This window comes from Narcine bancroftii, chromosome 14 (genome assembly GCF_036971445.1).
Source record: "Narcine bancroftii isolate sNarBan1 chromosome 14, sNarBan1.hap1, whole genome shotgun sequence".
NCBI lineage: Eukaryota > Metazoa > Chordata > Chondrichthyes > Torpediniformes > Narcinidae > Narcine > Narcine bancroftii.
The window spans coordinates 42,231,899-42,252,160 of NC_091482.1; the positions used below are offsets into that span (position 1 = coordinate 42,231,899).

Genomic DNA, 20,262 nt, shown 5'->3' on the forward strand with positions numbered 1-20,262 from the left:
GGCTGTGGATGTTGTCAAAATGGACTTTAGTAAGGCTTTTGAAAAGGTTCCGCATAAGAGGTTAGTCAGGAAGGTTCAATCATTAGGTATTAATGTTGAAGTAGTGAAATAGATTCAACAATGGTTGGATGGGAGATGCCAGAAAGTGGTGGTGAAAAATTGTTTGTCATATTGGAGGCTGGTGACTAGTGGAATGCCTCAGGGATTGGTACTGGGTCTATTGTTCTTTGTTATATATTTTAATGACCTGGATGATAGGATGGTAAATTGGATTAGTAAGTAAGCAGGTGATACTAAGATTGGTGGTGTTGTGGACGGTGAAGAAGGTTTTCAAAGCTAGCAGTGGGCTATAGGCCATTTAGAAGAGTGAGTTGAAAGATGGCAAATGGAGTTTAATACTGAGCGTGAGGTGCTACATTTGTAGTATTGTGTACAGTTTTGGTTGCCAAATTATAGGAAGGATATTAACAAAATAGAGAGAGAGAGAGAGAGAGAGAGAGAGAGAGAGAGAGAGAGAGAGAGAGAGAGAGAGAGCGCAGAGAAGATTTTCAAGAATGTTGCCTGAGTTTCAGGGTTTGTGTTACAGGGAAAGGTTAAACAGGCTAGGACTTTATTCCCTGGAGCGCAGGAGATGGAGGGGTGATTTGATAAAGGTATTTAAAATTATGAGGGGGACAGATAGAGTAAATGTGGATAGGTTTTCTCCATTGAGAGTGGGGGAGATTCAAACAAGAGGACATGGATTGAGATTGAAAGGGGAAGCGTTTAGGGGAAACATGAGGGGGAACTTCTTCATTCTTCACTCAGAGGGTGGTGTGAGTGTGGAATTAGCTTCCAGTCAAAGTGGTAGATGCGGGCTCCATTTTAATATTTAAAGCAAGGTTGGATCGGTATCTGGAGAGAGGTATGGAAGGTTATGGGTTGGGTATGGGTCAATGGGACTAGATGGAAGGTGTTTGGCATGAACTAGAAGGGCCAAACTGGCCTGTTTCTGTGCTATAATTGTTATTTGGTTATAAGGCTTTCTTCCAGGAAGGGTGGGACCTAAACTGGAGGAGGACAGATACAGCCGTGGGGAGGTTCATTCATGCGACTGGAGAGGATTTCAACCAGAGTGGCAGGGGTTGGGAACCTAAGCAGCAGGGCATCAAGTGCAAGAGTTGAGGGGTTGGCAGATGCTGGGGCAAGCAAGCTTGGAAGGAAGGAGAAGAAGGGACAGATGAAAGATTACAGCGACATTATGGGGCTAACGTGTGTTCATTTTTATGCAAGGAGTAGTGTGGGGAAGGCAGATTAATTTAGAGCCTAGATCAGTATTTGGAATTATGATGATGTGACCATTACGGAGATAGGGGTGCAAGTGGGACCAGACTGGCAACTCAATATTCCCAGGTTCCATTGATTTTGTCAGGATAGAGGAGATGGTAAGAGGTGGAAGTGTAGCACTACTAATCAGGGAGAGTGTCACAGCTGCACTCAAAGAGGACCTATTGTTGGGGCAAACTACTAAGGCAGTGCAAATTAAGATCAGAAGGAAGGTGCAATCACTCTGATAGAGTTGCACAATAGGCCTCACACTGGCCACCAGGAGGTGGAAGAACAAATATGTAAACAGATTATGGAAGTTCCCAAAGCAACAGCATTGTAGTTGTGGAATATTTTAATTTCCACAACAGTGACTGGGATGTTCCTAGTACGAGAAGCTGAAATGGGGCAGAATTTGTGAAGTGCAACCAGGAGTTTCTTGAAGCAGCATGTAGATAACACAACCAGAAAGGGGGTTACAGTATACCCTGTATTGGTAAATGAGCCTGGCCAGGTGATTGGAGTTTCAGTGGGGGACATTTTGGGCCTCGTGATCACTTATCCTAACTTTCACAATAGTTATGAATGTGTATAAGCTTATACCTTGCAGAAAAGTACTGTAATGGGGATCAGTGCAAGCAGAAGGACTAAACTGTGATAGGGATAATGTTCTTGCGCTAGGGCCATTTGAAATCAAGAAAGAGATGGTTGGGGTTTTTGAAGGGCATTAAGGTGAACAAACCCCCTGGACCTAATGGAATATATCCCCAGTTATTGAAAAAATGTGAGTGAATCAGAATCAGAATTTATTGTCATGAACAAGCCATGAAATTCGTTGTATTGCAGCAGCCCTCATAGAGCAAATGTTCATATTATAACCATACAACATTACTATTAAAAAAATTAAAATAATAGGGCTCGAAAAGTAAGGAAGTGTCTTTGGTTCATTGATCATTCAGGAATCTGATGGCATTGGGGAAGAAGCTGTCCCTGTGCTGCTGAGTCCTCTTCTTCAGACTCCTGGACCTTTTTCCCGATGGTAGCAGAGTGAAGAGGGCATAGCTTGCCTGGGTGGTGGGGGGTTTTGAGGACAGAGGCTGCTTTTTTAAGACATTGCCTCATGTAGATGTTCTTGATGGAGTCAAGTCTGGTGCCGAGTTAACAATCCTCTGGAGTTTAGTCTTGTCCTGAGAGTTGGCGCTTCCATATTGGGCAGTGATGCAACCAGCCAGAATGTTCTCCATGGTACACCTGTAGATGTTTACGGGAGTCTTTGGTGATGTACCGAATCTCCTCAGACAATCAGCCGCTGGCGAGCCTTCTTTGTGATTCCATCAACATGGAGGCTCCAGGACAGATCCTCAGAGATATTGACACCCAGCAATATGAAGTTCTTGACCCTCTCCACTCTTGAGCACTCGGTGAGGACTGGGTTGCGTTCCCCTGACTTCCTCCTGAAGTCCACAATCATCTCCTTGGTTTTGCTGACGTTACTGTTGTTACACTATTCAACGAGCTGATTTATCTCCCTCCTGTTCGCTTCCTCACTGCTGTTTGTGATTCTGCCGACAGCTATGTTGTCATCGGCAAACTTGTAGATAAAAATTAGAAGTGTGCTTGTTCACACAGTCATGGGTGTATAATGAGTAGAGCAGAGCAGTGGGCTAAGCACGCATCCTTGGGGTGCACCTGTGTTGATAATCAGTGGGGAGGAGGCGTTGTTTCCAATTTGTACTGACTGTGGTCTTTCGATGAGAAAGTCAAGGATCCAGTTGCAGAATGGAGTACAGAGGTCTCGAGCTTGTAGCTTCTTGACCAGCACTGAGAGAATAATGGTATTGAAGGTCGAACTGTAGTCGATGAAGAGCAGCCGTATGTATGAATTGCTTGTTTTTGAGGTAAACCAGAGATGACTGGAGAGCCAGCAATATTGCATCCGCTGTGGAGCAATTGTGACGATAGGCAAATTGCAGTGGGTCCAGATCTTTGCTTAGCTATGTGTTAATTCTGGCCATGACCTGTCTCTCAAAGCACTTAATCATAGTTGGTGCTACTGGGCGGTAGTCGTTGAGGCAGATCACACTACTCTTCTTGGGTACCTGGTGACTGATGCCCTTTTGAATCAGGTGGGAACCTCTAACTAAAGCCATAAGAGGTAGTAAATGTCTGTAAACACTCTAGCTTGTTGGTTGGTGAAGATACACCATCAGGGCCTGATGCCTTGCGAGGGACCACCCTTTTGAATGATGTTCTGACTTTGGCCTCAAAGTCAGATATCACAGGATCCTGAAGAGATTCCTGTGGCCTCAATAACGATCTTTGCATCCTCAAAAGTGACAGGAAAAGACAGAGAACTGGAGAGTAGCTCATGTTTCATTTTTGTTCAAGGAAAAAAGATAATTTAGGAAATTATAGACCAGGATATCTCTGATTTATGGTAGGAAAACAACCATATGGGAAGAAGGTATGCATTTAAAGAGAGGAAGTTTAAAGGAGATCTTCAGGGCAAATATTTTACAGACACTGGGAGGTCCCAGGATTATGCAGCGAAAAGTAGTGATGGAAGTAGATGCAAGAACAGCATTTATGAGGCTTCCCAATAAATGCATGACTACGATGGGAATGGTGAAATACTTATAAGGTGCAAGCAGCAGATTTTCAGTCTGTTTTGAAAGGCCTGTTCCTGTGCTGTATTGTTCTATCTTCTTGTTGATTGCACCCCCGCTACCTCTCCCATCCTGATAAAGATTCCAAACCAAGACTTCTCTTGCTGCATTTCCACCCTTAACTTTGGAACCTCAGGAATCCATCGTTTGTCCGCTCCCATTTTCATCAATGCATCACCTTCAGCAACATTGTAGAAAAACATTAGTTTTCACACACTAGGTAACAATTCTAATTGCATCCTATTATGTTCCCTCTTGACCTATTTGCCCAATATTTAATGCTGGACAAGTAGAAATTTCCTCCTATCTATTAGGAAAAAAAAACCAGGCTCCTGTCCTCATTGAAACATATTTTCCTCTTGCTACCTTCCGTAAAACTGAAGTCATCCAAACCTGTTGTCTGCAACCTAACTTACCCATCCCACTGTTTTCTTTCCTACCCATATTGACTACTACTTCAGCAATTTTAATGTTTACATTTTTATTGTCATAACCCTCCAAGGACTCAAGCCAGCTCATCTCTAATTTCCTTCAGCTTTAAAAACCTAATGAGGTATCTGCACTCTTTCTGGTTTACTGATCATTCTGATTTCCTTCAGGTGCTCATAATTTGCCTCAAAAAATGCTTCTCTGCAGCATTTTGTCTCATCACCTCACCTTCCTATTTTTAGATGCTGAATAAATCTTCCCCTTTGGTCAAATATCAGCCTTGTGTCACAGCTTTGCTTTGTAAATTAATGTATTGATTCTATTCTTGAAGTAGAAACTGAACTCAATTATAAAACAGAAATGACCATATTCAGAGTTTTCTATTCTCCTTCAATCTTTACTGTTTTCTCCAGGAAACGTTTGTTTTTTTTTAATGGAAGTAGCAATTTATTGGACTGCAAAGCTTTACGTCCATCCCATTCTCCACTTATGGAATATTACAGCAAAGAAACATTCCTTTGGCCCTTCTAGTCCTGGGCAAACTTTTTTTTGCCTAGTCTCACTTACTTGTACCTCTCCCATCCATGTACCATTTTGCTATTTTATTTAAATTCACAACGAGAAATAATCACTGATGCGGAAACTGGCCAGAGGAAGCCAGAAGTGAGTAAAAGCATGACATTAAAAAAGCATTTGGACAGGAATAATATATAATATGCAAATGGAACAAATTCAGACGTGCCATTTGGTTGGCACGGACAAATTGGACCAAAGAGCCTATTCCATGCTGTGTAATTCTGTTACTCTCCATGAATCTTAGGGAAACCATATTGAAAATTTCCCAGATAGTTTTAGAACAAAAATGAGATCAAAATTGTGTTTCAAATTATTATCCGCTTTTTCTATGCTAACACATTTTAATACAAGTTTATTTTGATTAACAATGTATATGTACATACTTTAACATTGCTGCATTCTGTATTCCGCGTAGTAGCTGTGATGGTGTGACTGTGCTTGGGACTACAATAGCCACTATCACTGTCAATGTCGGCTTCACTAGCTCCTTGCTCACTGGAAGACTCAGCAGCAGGTTGAGATGCTCTTCTCCTCCTGACTTTCGATTTCCAAAGCAAGGGGCTGGCTCTCTCTGAGAGAGATTTATTGGCTAAATCTCCAGGAAAATCTTTAAAATACCAAAACAATTAAACATCAATATTGCACGTTGAATTGTAAATTAGGAATAAATTATTGCAGCTATCAAATGCTACACCCTTTTACACAATAAGCGATACTACAAAGATGAACACACATTCATCTGAATTCAGCATCGACAAATTAAGACTGTTCTTTTGAGGCTTCCATGACAATTCTCTCCTCAATGAATGCATTGAACATTTTGAAGATACTAAAGACTTTCATAGATAAGAAGAAATGATGGGCAAAACTGCATTGCATTCATTTACAGGTACATGATCCTTTATTCAGACATGTAAAATTCAGAAAGCTCCAAAATCTGGCAAGTGGGAAGAAAGGCGGCAGTGCGAGTCGGGCGGGCGAGGGGGGAGACCGGCAGCGCAAGTCGGTCGAGGAGGGGTGGGGGGAAACGGCAGCATAATTCGGGTGGGCTTAAATCTGGCTTTCCAAAGTCTGGAAAAATCCGAAATTCAGAACACACTGTCCCCCAAGGGTTCCAGATAAAGGATTGTGTATCGGTAATAGCAAAAAGCAATTTGACAGAAGGGTAACAATTAATGTTATTTTTAGCTGCAGGTCAAAATGTTAATGAATTACTGCCAGAATATGCCAGAAGTATGTTCTGGCAGTATATTTGGTAATGTCATTTACAATATCAAATACCATACTAAATATTTCAGTAAAAGTTGCACTGTTAAATGTGTCAATTTCATTCGCCATTACATCGGACTCTAAACATTTGGAAACAGCAATGATTCCGTATCTGAATCTGCATCAAACTTCTTGCATGGAGATTCCTAGAGTCAAAATCCAATTCATGCTATGTTACAAGATTCTGAAAGACCATTTAACTGTTTACAAATTGTGGACCCTCTGACCAAATTTTAAAAAATTAGCAATGTAACAGTCTTTCACACTGTTGGCAAAAGCACATGTTCTCGTGTTGCAAAAGTTAAAAATACAGTCAAACTTTAACCTACGATTTAAAAGCGACCAGAATTTAAACAAGGTTACCATTGATACACGTATCTATCAGTGTCAAAATAAGTTTCTGGTACAAAGTTACTTTGATGGTCAAAATAAATGAGACAAAACAAAGTAATTAGAATTTTTTTTAAAGTTTGTTTATATTATTGGGGTTCAACACAAGCATAGTTAATGGTAGGGCCCTGGAGAGTTTTGTGGAACAGAGAGCGAGGGGCACAGGTACAGAATTTCCTGAAAGTAGTGACCCAGGTGGCCAGGGTGGCAAAGGCGGCATTTGGGTCTCTTGCCATAATCGGTCAGACCATTAAGTACAGGAGTTGCAACTTCATGTTACAATTATTAAAGATGTTGGTGAGACCACATTTGGAGTATTGGTAGGCAGTTCTGGTCACTAAGCTAAAAAAAAGTCATTAAACAAGAAAAGATATAGAAAAGATTCAGTAAGATGTTGCCAGAATTGGAGGCATTAAGTTGTAAGGAGGGGATAGACATGGTGGGACCTCCCCCTGGAGCATGAGAGGCTGAGGGGATATATTATAGAGGTCTATAAAATCATGAGGGGCACAGTTAAAAAGTTAAGGGAAAATAAAATCTAAAGTGGCTAGAGGAATTGACAAAGTTGGGTACAATTTTAATGTTTAAAAGACAGTTCGAGAGTACATGGATAGGAGAAGTTTAGGACATGGGCCAATTAGCTTAGCTGAGTGTCTGAGTTTTTTTTTAAATAGTCAGACTGTAAAGCCTGTTTTCATGTAGTAGAACTCTATGATTCATACTTGAAGGAAATGTCTCAATTTGTGAAATTTGCTGAGCCTGGCATTCGAGAAAAATGGAAATTTTGTTTTCAAATTAAACTTTGAAATTATTGTCTTTTTTATTACCTGTCTGCTGGCTGGCATCAACTAGCAAAACAATTTTTGATCTATTTTCAGGACCTGCGGCACTGCTCTCCTTCTGTACAGCCACACTTCTAACCAGAGGCTTTGTCGCTCTCAATGTCTGCACGATAAAGAAATGGGAGTTTTTGTTCAAATACTGGACAGCAGATGACATCCTTGTAAGCATAATAATAATAATTAGCTATCCAATTATCGAACCAGAATTAAATGGAGTAGTGATAGTAAGTGGCAAATCAAAATGCCAAATCTATCCAGTTAAGAGACCTCAACTGCATTTTGACTGCAACAAGTGGTATTACTAACCCAAGTTCAGGAAGTTCAAACCATGCTCGCTGTCCAACCGTTCTGGCCCCAAATGAGATACAAAGTATAAAAGGTTCAGAATAGTTATTGATGTTTTATTAGATGATTAAATTGTAGTTGTCTGATGGTCATACAAGTAAAAGGGTATTGTAGCAAGTGAATAATATCTTCAGACAAGACAAAAAGATGAAGGAAATTTTGAAAAATCTATTCATAGCATCTTTGGACCCATCATCATTTTAGCACAATGCAAACAGAAGCCTGGTGTTTTGCTGACTATCTTGAACCTTCACCTCTTTCAGATGTATGCCCAGAAACTAAGGATATGACTGCTCTCTCTCATTTTGGATTTAATTCCTCAAGATAGGGTGACAGAAGGATCAGTCAGCTTTCTTGCACAAAGCAGAAAATTATTCAAACTTTGTAGCACCAGGTCAAAGCCTTGGACAGGCTATTCAAATATATTAATGTCACTGACACCCAATATCTCTATAAACTGATTAATTATTGGAATGGAAGGGCCTAAGGAAATAAAATTTTAGCTCTGTACAACTTGGCTCTTTCTCCACATATTACTTACAAAACAAACTGCTTTTATTCCACAATGCTGGAAGCTCGCAGAAGGTAGAGATAGGACCCAACACTTCTGATCAAATATCAGCAGGTTTTAAGGTAGTGTGGGGTAGAGAGAGAGCAAGAGTAAACGCAAGAGAGAAAGAGACCAATTATCATGATGACAGAGTTTATTGTCATGCACATGTTCAATATACATAAACACTGAAATTCTTGCTCGCTACCAGCAAATGGGTATCTATGGAAAAAAAAGATGGTAGTAAACTAATTGAAATCAAAATAAACCAACTCTAATAATATACCTTAAATTACCATATGAGATGAGAAAATAAAAATAAAAGATAGTTAATAAATATTCACAGTTACAGTTCGAGATAGAATAAGTGGTTCTTCAGTAGTGTAGTAGGTTCTTTTGATGGTACTGCTTATTATTAGGGTACAGATGGGAGGTCATAGTGCCTGATAGCCACTGAGAAAAAAACTGTTCTTGAACTTGAATGTGCTGGTCTTCAAGCTTATGCACCTTCTACTCAAAGGTAACAGTGAGAAGAGGTTGTGATCAGTTTGGTGGGGGTCCTTTATGATAACTGGCTGCCCTCACATGGATGACTAAGCATGTGATGGATTTGGGTACATTTGATACTTTCTGCAGCCTTCTGCCTTCCTGGGCACTCAAATTACCAAACGAGGCTGTGATGCTATTGGGCATTATACAAAGTACACCTGGAGAAGTTTGAGAGAGTATTTGCCAAATCTCCTCAGACTCCTTAGAAAGAGACACTAGTACACCTTCCTCAAGATTGCATTGACATGCTGGCTCCACGTAAGGTCCTCTGATATACAGAGTCCCAGGAACATAAAGATACTAACCTCCTCAATGCGCACAGGTGCACGGTCAACGACTTTCCCTTTCTTAAAATCTATAACTGACTACAGTTCAACGTCAGACCAGCAAAGCTCATGACCATGCAAAAAAACAACCTGGGACTCTAACCACCACCCCACACCCCCCCCACTCCCACCCCACCCCGTAACTGGATGCTTGATTTCATGCACAGGTCCCAATCACTGTGGATTAGAAACATCACCACCATCAACACAATGTCACTCTAATGCTACATGTTATTCCCCACTTTATTCCCTGAACATCCACGAGTGTACAACCAAGTTCAGCTCCAACTCAATATACAAATCCTCTGACGACAATACTGTTGTTGGCCGAATAACGAGAAATGATGAATCAGAATATAGGATGGAGATCATGATCCTGATTGGGTGGTGCCAGAACAACAATCTTGTTCTCGATGTAACCAAGACCAAGGGACATGTTGTTGATTTTAGGAAGGAGAACCTGAGGGACCACTCACACAATCTGTCCATATTGATGGGATAGAGGTAGAGAGAATCAGAACCTTCAAGTACCTGGGGGTCCATATTTCCAGGAGTCAGCAAAGGCAAATGTGAAGAAGGCACACCAACACCTCAACTTCCAAGGGAGTCCAAGGAGATTTGGCATATGATTGGATACTCTAATAAACTTCAACAGATGTTCTGTGGAAGGTATACTGGTTGGTTGCACCACAGCTTGTGGTTGCACCACAGCTTGTTTTGACCATTCAGTGCCGAGGAACGCAGAAAGGCTGTTAACATACCCAGTCCAACACAGGCTCTGACCTCTCATCCATTGTAGACATCTACATGACAGACAGCCATCATTATAAAGGACCTTCATCAGCTCTTCTCACTGCTGTCTTCAGGAGTTCCCTTCGGTTCCTAACCATAGACTGCTCCGATACCATAAAAGAACTGTTTGCATTATTGCAAGTCATTTATTTTGCATGAGGGTTACATGAATATTTGTAACAATATTAAGGATTTATTGCCTCTTTTAACTTAATTTAATGTTTAATTTTATATCTTTACTTTACAAGTACCTGTTTGTCTGCATGTGTTCAACAATAAACTCCTCCTCATCATCAGCTTCTTGACCTTGTGATGTTGAGAACCACCACCCAACCACATTTTCAATCTCCATCCTGTATTCTGACATCATTTCCCATTATTCTGTCAACAATGGTGGTGCCAGAGAATTTCTAGATTGGAGCCAAACTTGGCTACGCAATTATGAGCATACGGGGAAAAATGAAGGGATTCAAAGCACAATCTTGGGGTGCCCTCTGGATGGTCAAACGAAGTGATGATGTTTTTGATACTGACAAATTGGAGTCTGCGGATGAGAAGTTGAGGATCCAGTTACAGGGAATGAACAGAGTCCGAGATCCCTTTGATGATTGCTTTTGTTGGTATGTTGGTCTTCAATGCCAAGCTTTAATCAATGACTTGAGTGTTCTGGTGGTCAAGGTGATCTTGCATAGAATGGAAGACTAACAGAGTGGTATCTGGTATTGACCTGTTGTAATGACTGGCGACTGAAGTGGGTCCAGGTTCTTTCTGAGACGGACGTTGGTTTGATCCAGAACCACCCTCTTAAAATACTTCATCACTGTAGATGTTAGTCCTGCTGTCCAAAAGTCTACTTGAAGCAAATGGAGGTGAAAGTGGGTGGTGGGGGTGGAAACACATGTCTGGAGGCAGAGGAGGTAGGTGAGATCCTAAATAAATGCTTCAGTGCTCACGAGGGAAAGGAAACGATGTCTGTGAAGTCAGTGTAGAACAGGTTATTATGCTGGAGCAGGTTAAGGTTAAGAAAGATGAAGTGCTAGATCCTTCTCAGAATATTTCCCAGGTTGCTACAAGATTCAAGATTCAATTTACTGTCATGTAATAAAAAAGTTCCAATATTACACAAAATTGATTTTGTCTGCCTTAAGGCAGACAGATTCGCCATTGGCAGAAACTGCCTGAAGCTTCTCTTATGGTCAGAAGTAAAAAGAGAGTTCCCTCGAGAGGCACCGAGTATCCCTGGATTTGCCTCCAGCGCTATTTCAGCCCCGCAACTACAGAGTCTAGTCCAAACCATCAGCAACCTGAGCTCCAGATCCAAACCTCTGACATGATTAGGAACTCTTCAGCACCCTTTTTCACCCCGGTTTCAATATCTGGTATCCCTTCAGCCAGTTTCAACCCAGTCTTCAGCAGTCCGCAGCCTGATCAAAGTCTCCAGCAGCCCACTGCCTGCGTGGTTGCTCAGCCGCAGAGCCCCCACCACTGTTGTGGTTCACATCTTCTGATTCTCTTCTTAGACGGGAGATGGTCTCCCTATTTTCTAGTGCCCTGTGCCAGTCCTATGCTTCCCCGGATTCTGCAACCGGTGTAGCGGTTAGCGCAACATCTTTACAGCGACAGCGATCAGGACCAGACACGGGTTTGAATTCCGCGCTGTCTGTAAGGAGTTTGTACATTCTCCCCGAGTCAGCCGTGGGTTTTGACTGGGGGCTCCGGTTTCTTCTCACCCTTCAAAAATGTACCAGGATTTAAGTTAATGGGGTGTAAATTGGGTGGCATGGAAACTGGCCTGTTGGTATGTTTAAATTTAAATTTAAAAAAATATAGGCATCATCATCTGGGACGCAGACTCTGCAATTGCAGGATTTTAAATAAAAACTATTTATTTTTATTTAAAAAGGAGGCAGAATATGAGTTGTTGGGGTGTTGGCAATGATCTTACCGGAGAGTTACCGGAGAATTGGAGAATGGGAAATATGGTATCCTTGTTTAAGAAAGGTAAGAGGGAGAATCCTGGGAATTGTAGTCCAGCGAGTCTTATGTCAGTGGTGGAGAAACTATCGGATAGGATTTTTAGGGACAGGATTCATGAGTATTTAGATAAACAGTCTTTTCAGGAATAGCTAGCATGGCTTTGTGAGGGGCAGGTCATGCCTCACGAACTTCCATCGTATTTTTCCTGGCCACAATTCCTGGCAGCCATTCTATGCACAAAAATGCTTGCTTTGTACTTCATAAAATTATTCTCCCTCACATTAAAGGCATAGCCTCCAGTATGTGATCTTATACCCTGGGAAAAAGATCCCTATCAGTGCCTCTCATCATTTCTTATACTTCTCTCAGGTCACCCTTGAACCTCCTATTTTGCAGAGAAAACAACCTAAGTTTGTCTAATATCTCCTACACCTCATTCCCTTGAGACCAGTCCACGTCCTGGTAAATGTCTTCTACACTCTCCAAAACCCCCACTACCTTCCTGTCATCATGTGCACCAGAGAACACACAGAGTGCCGAAAGACATTTTACATAGCTGCAACACAACATTCCAAAGTGCAACACTTTACTTACCCTGCTTACACTCCATCTGCCGATTCTCTCCCCAGATCTGTAGCTGGTCAGTATTTTTTTATTATTATTTGATAGCCCTCTACACAATCCACAACTCCAACCTTTGTATCATCTGTGAACTTACTAACCTACGCACTCTTTCATCCAAGTCATTTACACACCCGGGGTCCCAACACTGATCCATCACTACCTTCTGCCTTCTACAGCCATCCAATTCCATATCCAACGATCAATTCACCATGGATCCCAAGCATCTGTAACTTCTGAATGAGCCCGTCAGGAAACTTGTCAGATGCCTGACTTAAGAACATATAGACAACATCCATTGCCTTCCTCTTATCATCGCCTCAAAGACTATAAAGTTTGGAAGACATCATCTGCTTCTCACAAAGACACCTTGACTGTCCTTGATCTGTCTATTACTTTCTAAATGTGCATAAATCTTATCCCTAAATATCCTCTTCACTCGCTGACCTACTCCAGCCTGTAACTTCCAGGATTATCCTTTTTCCCCTTCCTTCTTAAACAACTCATCTGTTTTAAATTTAGTGCCCTGAATCTTATGCACCACAATGTACTGGCCCATGCACGAAGATGCTGACCGTCTCACAAAATGATTGACAAATGCAACGACTGTGTGGACCTGCGGGTGACACCGGCCGTTGTCCCAAGTGACCTCCTGCATGGGGACCCCTGATGTCAGCGTCTGGGGCCTATATAAGGGTGACAGCCAGTGCAATAAACCAGTCTTGACTTCAAGGCTTTGGTGTGTGTGTCGTTCTTCTCCACGCTTGCGTAGTGCAAACGCTACTTTGGTGACCCCGACAGGTTCAACAGGCAGTTGGACCCAAAGATGATGGATCAACCAGAGGCAGCGACCATCTACACGGTCTCACTCAGACTCCCAATGTTTTGAGTGTCACAGCCACACCTGTGATTTGAGCAGGCCGAGGCTCAGTTCCAGCTTCGACACATCGCCGCCGCTAACACCCGCTACTTCCACCTCGTGAGCCCTCTTGATCAAGGCACAGCGGCAAGGGTCGTAGAATTCCTACAGCGGCCTCCAGAGCAATGTATATACGCAGCCCTCCAAGAACTATTAAACCACACTTTCGGGCTCTCCCGGCATGACCACGCTGCCCAATTGCAGCATATGAATGGTTGGGAGACAGGGCCCCATCCGCTCTATTGAGCGAAAAGATCACTTTGACCGAGGGCCACAAGCCTTGCCTGATCTTTGTGCAGATCTTTCTGCAGCAGCTGCCCGAGGATATCAGACTCTTGCTCACGGATGAGGACTTCAACAACACTTGGAGGGTTGAGGCCCGGTTGGACATACTCTGGAGAACAAGAGAGGCGCCATTGAAGACCACATCAGCAAGCCCAATGAACAGCCGGCTGCAAGACCAAGACCAGCGGAAAGGCAAGTTAATACCCCAGGACAATCCTGCTACTATCATCAGGGATGGGGTGTAGAGGCAGATTTCTGGAAAATGCTCTGGCCAACCTTCGTTGATGGCTGCAGCAGTCAGCCATCATGTCTCCTCAATGTTTGGGATTCCTTGTCAGGCAGGTATTTCCTGGTTGATGCTGGTGCCAAGAAAAGCATCCAAACCCCCATACCACAGGCCTCGACATCCGCAACAGCAAGAAGGGTCCAGTATTGAGGGCATCCAACAGCTCCTCCATTCGGACTTTTGGTACCCACACCATTCCCCTTCAATTCGGCAACAGCCATTTTACTTGGACCACCTTTACAGCTGTGATGCAAGTGCTCCTGGGGGCCAACTCCTTCATGCCCACTGCCTTCTTGTCGACCTCAAGGGACGGCACTTGGTGCACGCCAGAATTTTTCAGACCACCTCTGAGGGAAAGCAAGCTGCCTACCCCCCATCTTGACTGTATTACGCTTTCGGACAATGAATTCTCCCGCATCCTGATGGAGTTCCCCTCAATAGTGGTACCACAGTTCTCCTCAGCTGAGCCAAAGCACAGAGAAAAGCACCACATTCTAACTGAGGGCTGCACACTCCATGCCAGGGCACGCCTACTCCCTCCCAAAAAGCTCAGCCTTGTGAAGGAAGAGTTTAAGAAAATGAAGGAATGAGGGAATGTGTGGCATTCCAACGGTCCCTGGGGCTCCCCCTCCACGTGGTGCAAAAAACAGCGACAACTGCCGCCTCAACAAGGCCACCACACCTGACAGATATCCAGTGCCCCAAATCCAAGATTTTGCCGCCAAACTGCATGGGGCTCGGGTGTTTTCCAAGGTGGACCTCATTTGGGGGTACCACTAAATCCCAGTTCATTTTGGAAGTCTCCAAGACCGCAATTATAACCCCCTTTAACTTGTTTGAATTTCTACGCATGCCTTTTGGACAAAAGAACATGGCACAAACTTTCCAGTGGCTAATGGAAGCAGTGGGCTGGGACCTCCCATTTGCATTCATCTATTTGGATGATATCCTCATCGTTAGCTGCCAAGACCACGCCGATCACCTGAGACAACTGTGCACCCGGTTAAGTGAGTTCAGGCTGACGATTAACCCCGTGAAGTCCCAATTCAGCCTGGACACCATTGACTTCCTGGGGCACAGGATAAACAGACATGGGGCTACACCCCTTCCCAGAAAAGGTCGAAGCGATCTGGCACTTTGCCAAGCCACACACAATAAAAGGGCTACAGGAATTCGCTGGTATGATAAACTTTTACCACAGATTCATACCGATATTGGCATGCATCATGCACTCCCACTTCGCGCTGATGACGGGCAAGCCAAAGGACAATATCTGGGACAACATCTTCGAGAGCATTCCAGAAAGCTAAAGACGCACTGGCCAATGCCACCCTCCTGGTCCACCCCAGACCAGAGGCACCTATTGCCCTGACAGTTGATGCCTCCAACACAGCGGTAGGGGGCAATACTGGAACAGTTCATTCCTGCAACCCCTGGCCTTTTTCAGCAGGCACTTCTAGCCCCAGAGCTCAAATACAGAACTTTCAACCGAGAGCTATTGGCGATGTACCTGGTGGTAAGACATTTCCGTTTCTTTTTGGAATGTCAGCAATTCAAGGTGTTCATCGATCAAAATCTGCTGACCTTTGTCTTCCACGTTATTGGAGCAGTGGTCGGCCCAACAACAGAGACATGTCCTACTTGTCCGAATTTACCACAGACATATAGCACATCGTGGGGGAAAAGCAATGTGGTAAGCGACACTCTGTCACGCCCTGCGATCGAGTCAGTATGTGCCCTGTCACAGGGAGTCAACTATGTAGCCTTTGCCAAAGTGTATAAGCAGGACCCTGAGATTCCCACATGTAGGTCAGCCATATCCGGTCTCAGGGTGGAAGACATCCCCGTCAGCTCAGGTAACCTGATACTGCTGTGCAATGCCTCTACCGGCAGCCCGCACTCCATCATTCCAGCCGCGTGGAGAATCCAGGTTTTTGATGCCAATACAACCTAGCGAATCCTGCAATCCGAGCCACGGTCAAGATGGTGGCTAAACAGATTTGACTGACACAGCCTTTGTAAGCAGGTCAGCCAGTGGGCCAAAACCTGCACAAGCTGCCAGTCCTCCAAAGTGCAGATTTATACAAGGGCGCCCACTCAGACCTTTGAACCAATGCAGTGCAGGTTCAGCCACGTACATATTGACATAGTAGGGCTGTTACCAGTTTCCCATGGGGCGCGATACCTCGACCATAATTGACCACTCTACGAGGTGGCCTGAGACAGTCCCACTGGCTGATACCACCACAGAAACCTGCATCAGGACATTCGTCGACACATGGATGTCCAGATTTGGGGTCCCAGAGCACCTAACCTTGGACGGAGGCACAATTTACCTCTGGGCAGCACTAGCCAACTTCCTGGGTACACAGCTCCACCACAGCACAGTGTATCACCCTCAGGCCAAATGGGTTGGTGGAGCGGTTTCACAGGCACTTCATGGCAGCCTTGATGGCCTAGCTCAAGGGTCCCAACTGGGTGGATGAACTACCTTGGGTGATGCTAGGGATTAGCGCCATGCCAAAGGAAGACTTCAATGCCTTTGCAGCAGAGATGGTCAATGATACACCCTTAATAATTTGGGAAAGTTCCTGGCCCCTGATAAATGCCTGGAAGATCCCACGGCAACCCTCGAGAACTTGCGGCCAAAACCCGGGTCCCTGGTCCTGTGGCAAACCCCCTCCCCCCACACACAGCCAGCCCAAACACAACATCTGCAGAGACTTAAAGACTTGTCAGTACGTGTTTTTGAGAAGGGGTGCACTCTGGCCGCCCCTACAACAACCCTACAAGGGGCCCTTCAGGGCCATCGTGGTCAACGGTTCCATCTTTATCCTCAACTTCGGCAGTAAGGAAATGACTTTTACCGTTGACCGACTGAAAGCTTATCTGGACTGTAATGAGCCAGTTTCCACTCCTCCCCCACAACGTAGGGGCAGAACGCCCAAGTCAACAGACAATGGCCCGATTGCCGGTTCTGGGGGGCGGGGTTATATAGCAGCCTGAACGTGGAGATGCGGACTGGTCCACAAAATGGCCGAAAAATGTGGCAACTGCACAGACCTGTGGTTATCACCAGCCATCATCCCGGGTGATCTCCGCAAGGCAGGAAGACGGGGAACGGTGATGGTAACGCCAACCAATCCCAGGCCAGTGCTCTGATGATATGGAGCCCATCAGCACCTGGGGCCCATATAAGCTCGACAGCCAGTGCAATAAACCAGTCTCTACTTAATGAGGCTTTAGTGTGCGTGTCGTTCTTGTCCATGCTTGCGCAGCGCGAATGCCACACCAAGTTGTGGAATTTCTTCGAAATGGCAGATATTATCCACTGATTATGCAGGCTTACAAGGCATGGATAAGAGAAATCCTATCTTTGTTTTGACTCGGTGAGGGAATGAGAGAAATGCAGGAAACACACAAAGGGGCAAGTGAGAGGAAACCACAATGAAGACATCTTAAAAGTTCAAGCATAGAAGTTCTCGTCAGAGCAGATTCAATAAAGGAGGAGAAATTGGGAGTATGGAATCTTAACAGTAATAATGCATAGTAGTTTATGACCTCATAATGGAAGTTGGTTGCTCATCTATTCCTCAAAAAAGAGATGGAGAGGTCAAAAAGGCACGAGTCTGATATAGGATGTAAAATGAGATCAAGGTAGAAATTGGGAAAGGTCATGAAATTTTAATTCTGTACAAGTGCAGTAAGCAACAATATAGCCCCCTTGTAACAAATAAAGAACTGAGAAAGGGAGCTTGAAACTGTTCTAACATGTTTCAAATAAAGAACACGTAAACTTGGGTTCATTTTTCATGACTCACCATTGACTTGGAGAAAATGTATTGAAAAGTTGTTCAATGTCAGATATTTAAACAGATAAAGAACAGTAGATGGGAACTAGTAGAGCCTCTCAAGTGCCTTTATGTAGAAATGAAGTGTAAATAAATTGCTAATTTCCAGATTTTTTTCCATCCACACCTTGGATGTCTATATTGCCAGAAGGCATCAAAAATGTTATGGATCCAAGTGAGAAAGTATTGAACAACGAGTGCAAGAGTTGAGAAATGAAGAAATACATTTACAATCTTTCTCACGTGTTTTTTGGGGGAGACGGTATTTCAAACATCTGCAGTTGCTCTCTTTCATTTGTTTTACTACTAGTTATGCTACATACCTGCAAGCCCTCAGTTACAAGCTGCTCAACCCACTGTCAAATGAAGTCTTTCAATTAATGGAATTATACGTTTTAGATTAAAACCCAGACTAATTTTTAAATGAAATCATCAAGAGAATGATTAAACTTCAGTAAATGCTGAAAGCCAAAAAGGCTCGTCATTCCCTACCTTTGGTATTGGCCCTCTGTTGACTCGGTTTCTTGGAGTTGTGGCTGGACAGAGAGAGCCACCAGGAACAGATCTTTCACCACATTCAGAAGCTGTATTCACATCAGCTGACTGGAAAGATGCAGTGTACGGTGTTGGAAATGGAGAATAAAAACCCATCATCGGTGTGCATGGTGCTGGCATGAACTGGTAGTAAGCATAATCTGTAGACACAGGAGGCTGTGGTGTTGGCAATATTGGATAAGCCAAGTATGGTCCTGTTGAGCTTGGATTTGCTTGAGGCCACCGAACATCACTGTTATACACAGGCAACTGCCTGTAAGAAAAAAATTAAAACTGTACAATCTATACCATATCTGAGCATACTTCACCCCTCCCCATAGCAAAAACCAGTAAAGCCCTATAGACTTCAGTAAGCATTTGACAAAATGTTTACAAATATACTTAATGCATGTATATAAATAAATAAAATTGATGAATAAATAAACAGGAAGAGGGAGTGAGAGAGAGAGAGAGAGAGAGAGAATATAACTGGGATTAAAAGGTAGATGGTTAGATTAACAAGTTTGCAGATGAGACTAAATTTGGTGAGTTGCGCACCACCAATAGCAGGAGTCTGAAAAGCATTGGTGTGCAGAAATACCAGGTCCAATGTAATCTGAAAGTAGCCACATACATACATAGAGGAGTAAAGAAGGCTTAGGGTAGGTTTCCCATCATTGCTTGGGGCATTGAACTTGAGAGTCCGTGATGTTGAAGTCATATGAATTGTTGGTTTGACTAAACATAGAATACAGTGTGCTATTCTGGTCACTCTATGACAGGGAAAATGTGGATGCTTCTGAAAAGATGAAAAAAAGATGGGGCATGGATAGAAGGGTATGAGCTACAAGGGCAAATTTGGATAGTTTTCACTGGACCATCGAAGGCTAAGGGGAAAACTGAAATAAAATCAAACGTAGTCAGTCAAAATGTCACTACCATAGGACATGTCTTAAAGGAAGAAGCAAAGGAGTTTAAAGTGAGGGGTTGTTTGAAGGAAAAGAAATGGGCAATTTCTTTCCCCCATAGAAAAATGTGGCTGATTGGAACAGTGACGGAAGCAGCATTTATGAGGCTTCTCGATGGTCCCATAAATAAGCAAAGAATAGATTGAAGCGGGACATGGGCAGGGAGCAACAGAGGGAGGCGGGCGGGGAGCAACGGGATGCGGGTCATGTGGGGTGAGCAGAGCTTTGGCTTCATTTGAGCATGACAAACACAGACATTGGGCTAAAGGTGTATGTTCTTCGAACCTTGAGGGCCAGGCAGCACCTCTGCTCAGAACTGAGAAGCAGTATTAAATTGTCAGCCCTTCTCGGTCCAGTCCCCTCCCCTTTCATACTGCCTATCTACCCTCTCCTTGCTCAGTGTGGAGGCAAGGTTTCCACAAATCATCTACTGCCCATTTCCCTCCTTGGATGGGGCTTGAACCACTGAGTTCCTCGAGCATCTTATTTAGAGCATAAAACATTACAGCACATGCCCTTCAGCCCACAATATTGTGCCATCTTATAAAACTACTCCACATTAATCTAACCCTTCTCTCTTTCACCATCCATAACCCTCAAATTCTTTTTCCATCCATATTCCTATCTAAAATTCTTTTAAATATCCAGACTATATCAGCCTCAACCACCATCTCTGTCACTGTGATCAAGGCACCCACAAATCTGGGTAAAAAAAAACCTCTCATCTCTCCAAAATTTTCTCCACTTACTTTCAGCTGACATCCTCTGGTATTTGCAAGTTT

At 43.6% G+C, this 20,262-nt stretch overlaps 1 protein-coding gene across 10 annotated transcripts in view; it reads right to left on the reverse strand.

The window, feature by feature from the left end:
- Positions 1-20,262, reverse strand: part of secisbp2l (SECIS binding protein 2-like) — a 130,905-nt gene that overhangs the window by 53,165 nt on the left and 57,478 nt on the right. For 9 of the 10 annotated variants that reach the window (XR_011348780.1, XM_069911273.1, XM_069911272.1 and 6 more), the window contains 3 exons: positions 18,471-18,786; positions 7,463-7,580; positions 5,360-5,583 (listed from right to left, as the gene is read on the reverse strand). Coding sequence is in view for 9 of the 10 variants with exons in the window: in XM_069911273.1 (XP_069767374.1) it covers positions 5,360-5,583; positions 7,463-7,580; positions 18,471-18,786 (658 nt within the window). In the remaining variant the exon portion in view is untranslated. The remainder of the gene's footprint in view (positions 1-5,359; positions 5,584-7,462; positions 7,581-18,470; positions 18,787-20,262) is intronic. The other variant, XM_069911280.1, reaches the window with a different exon arrangement.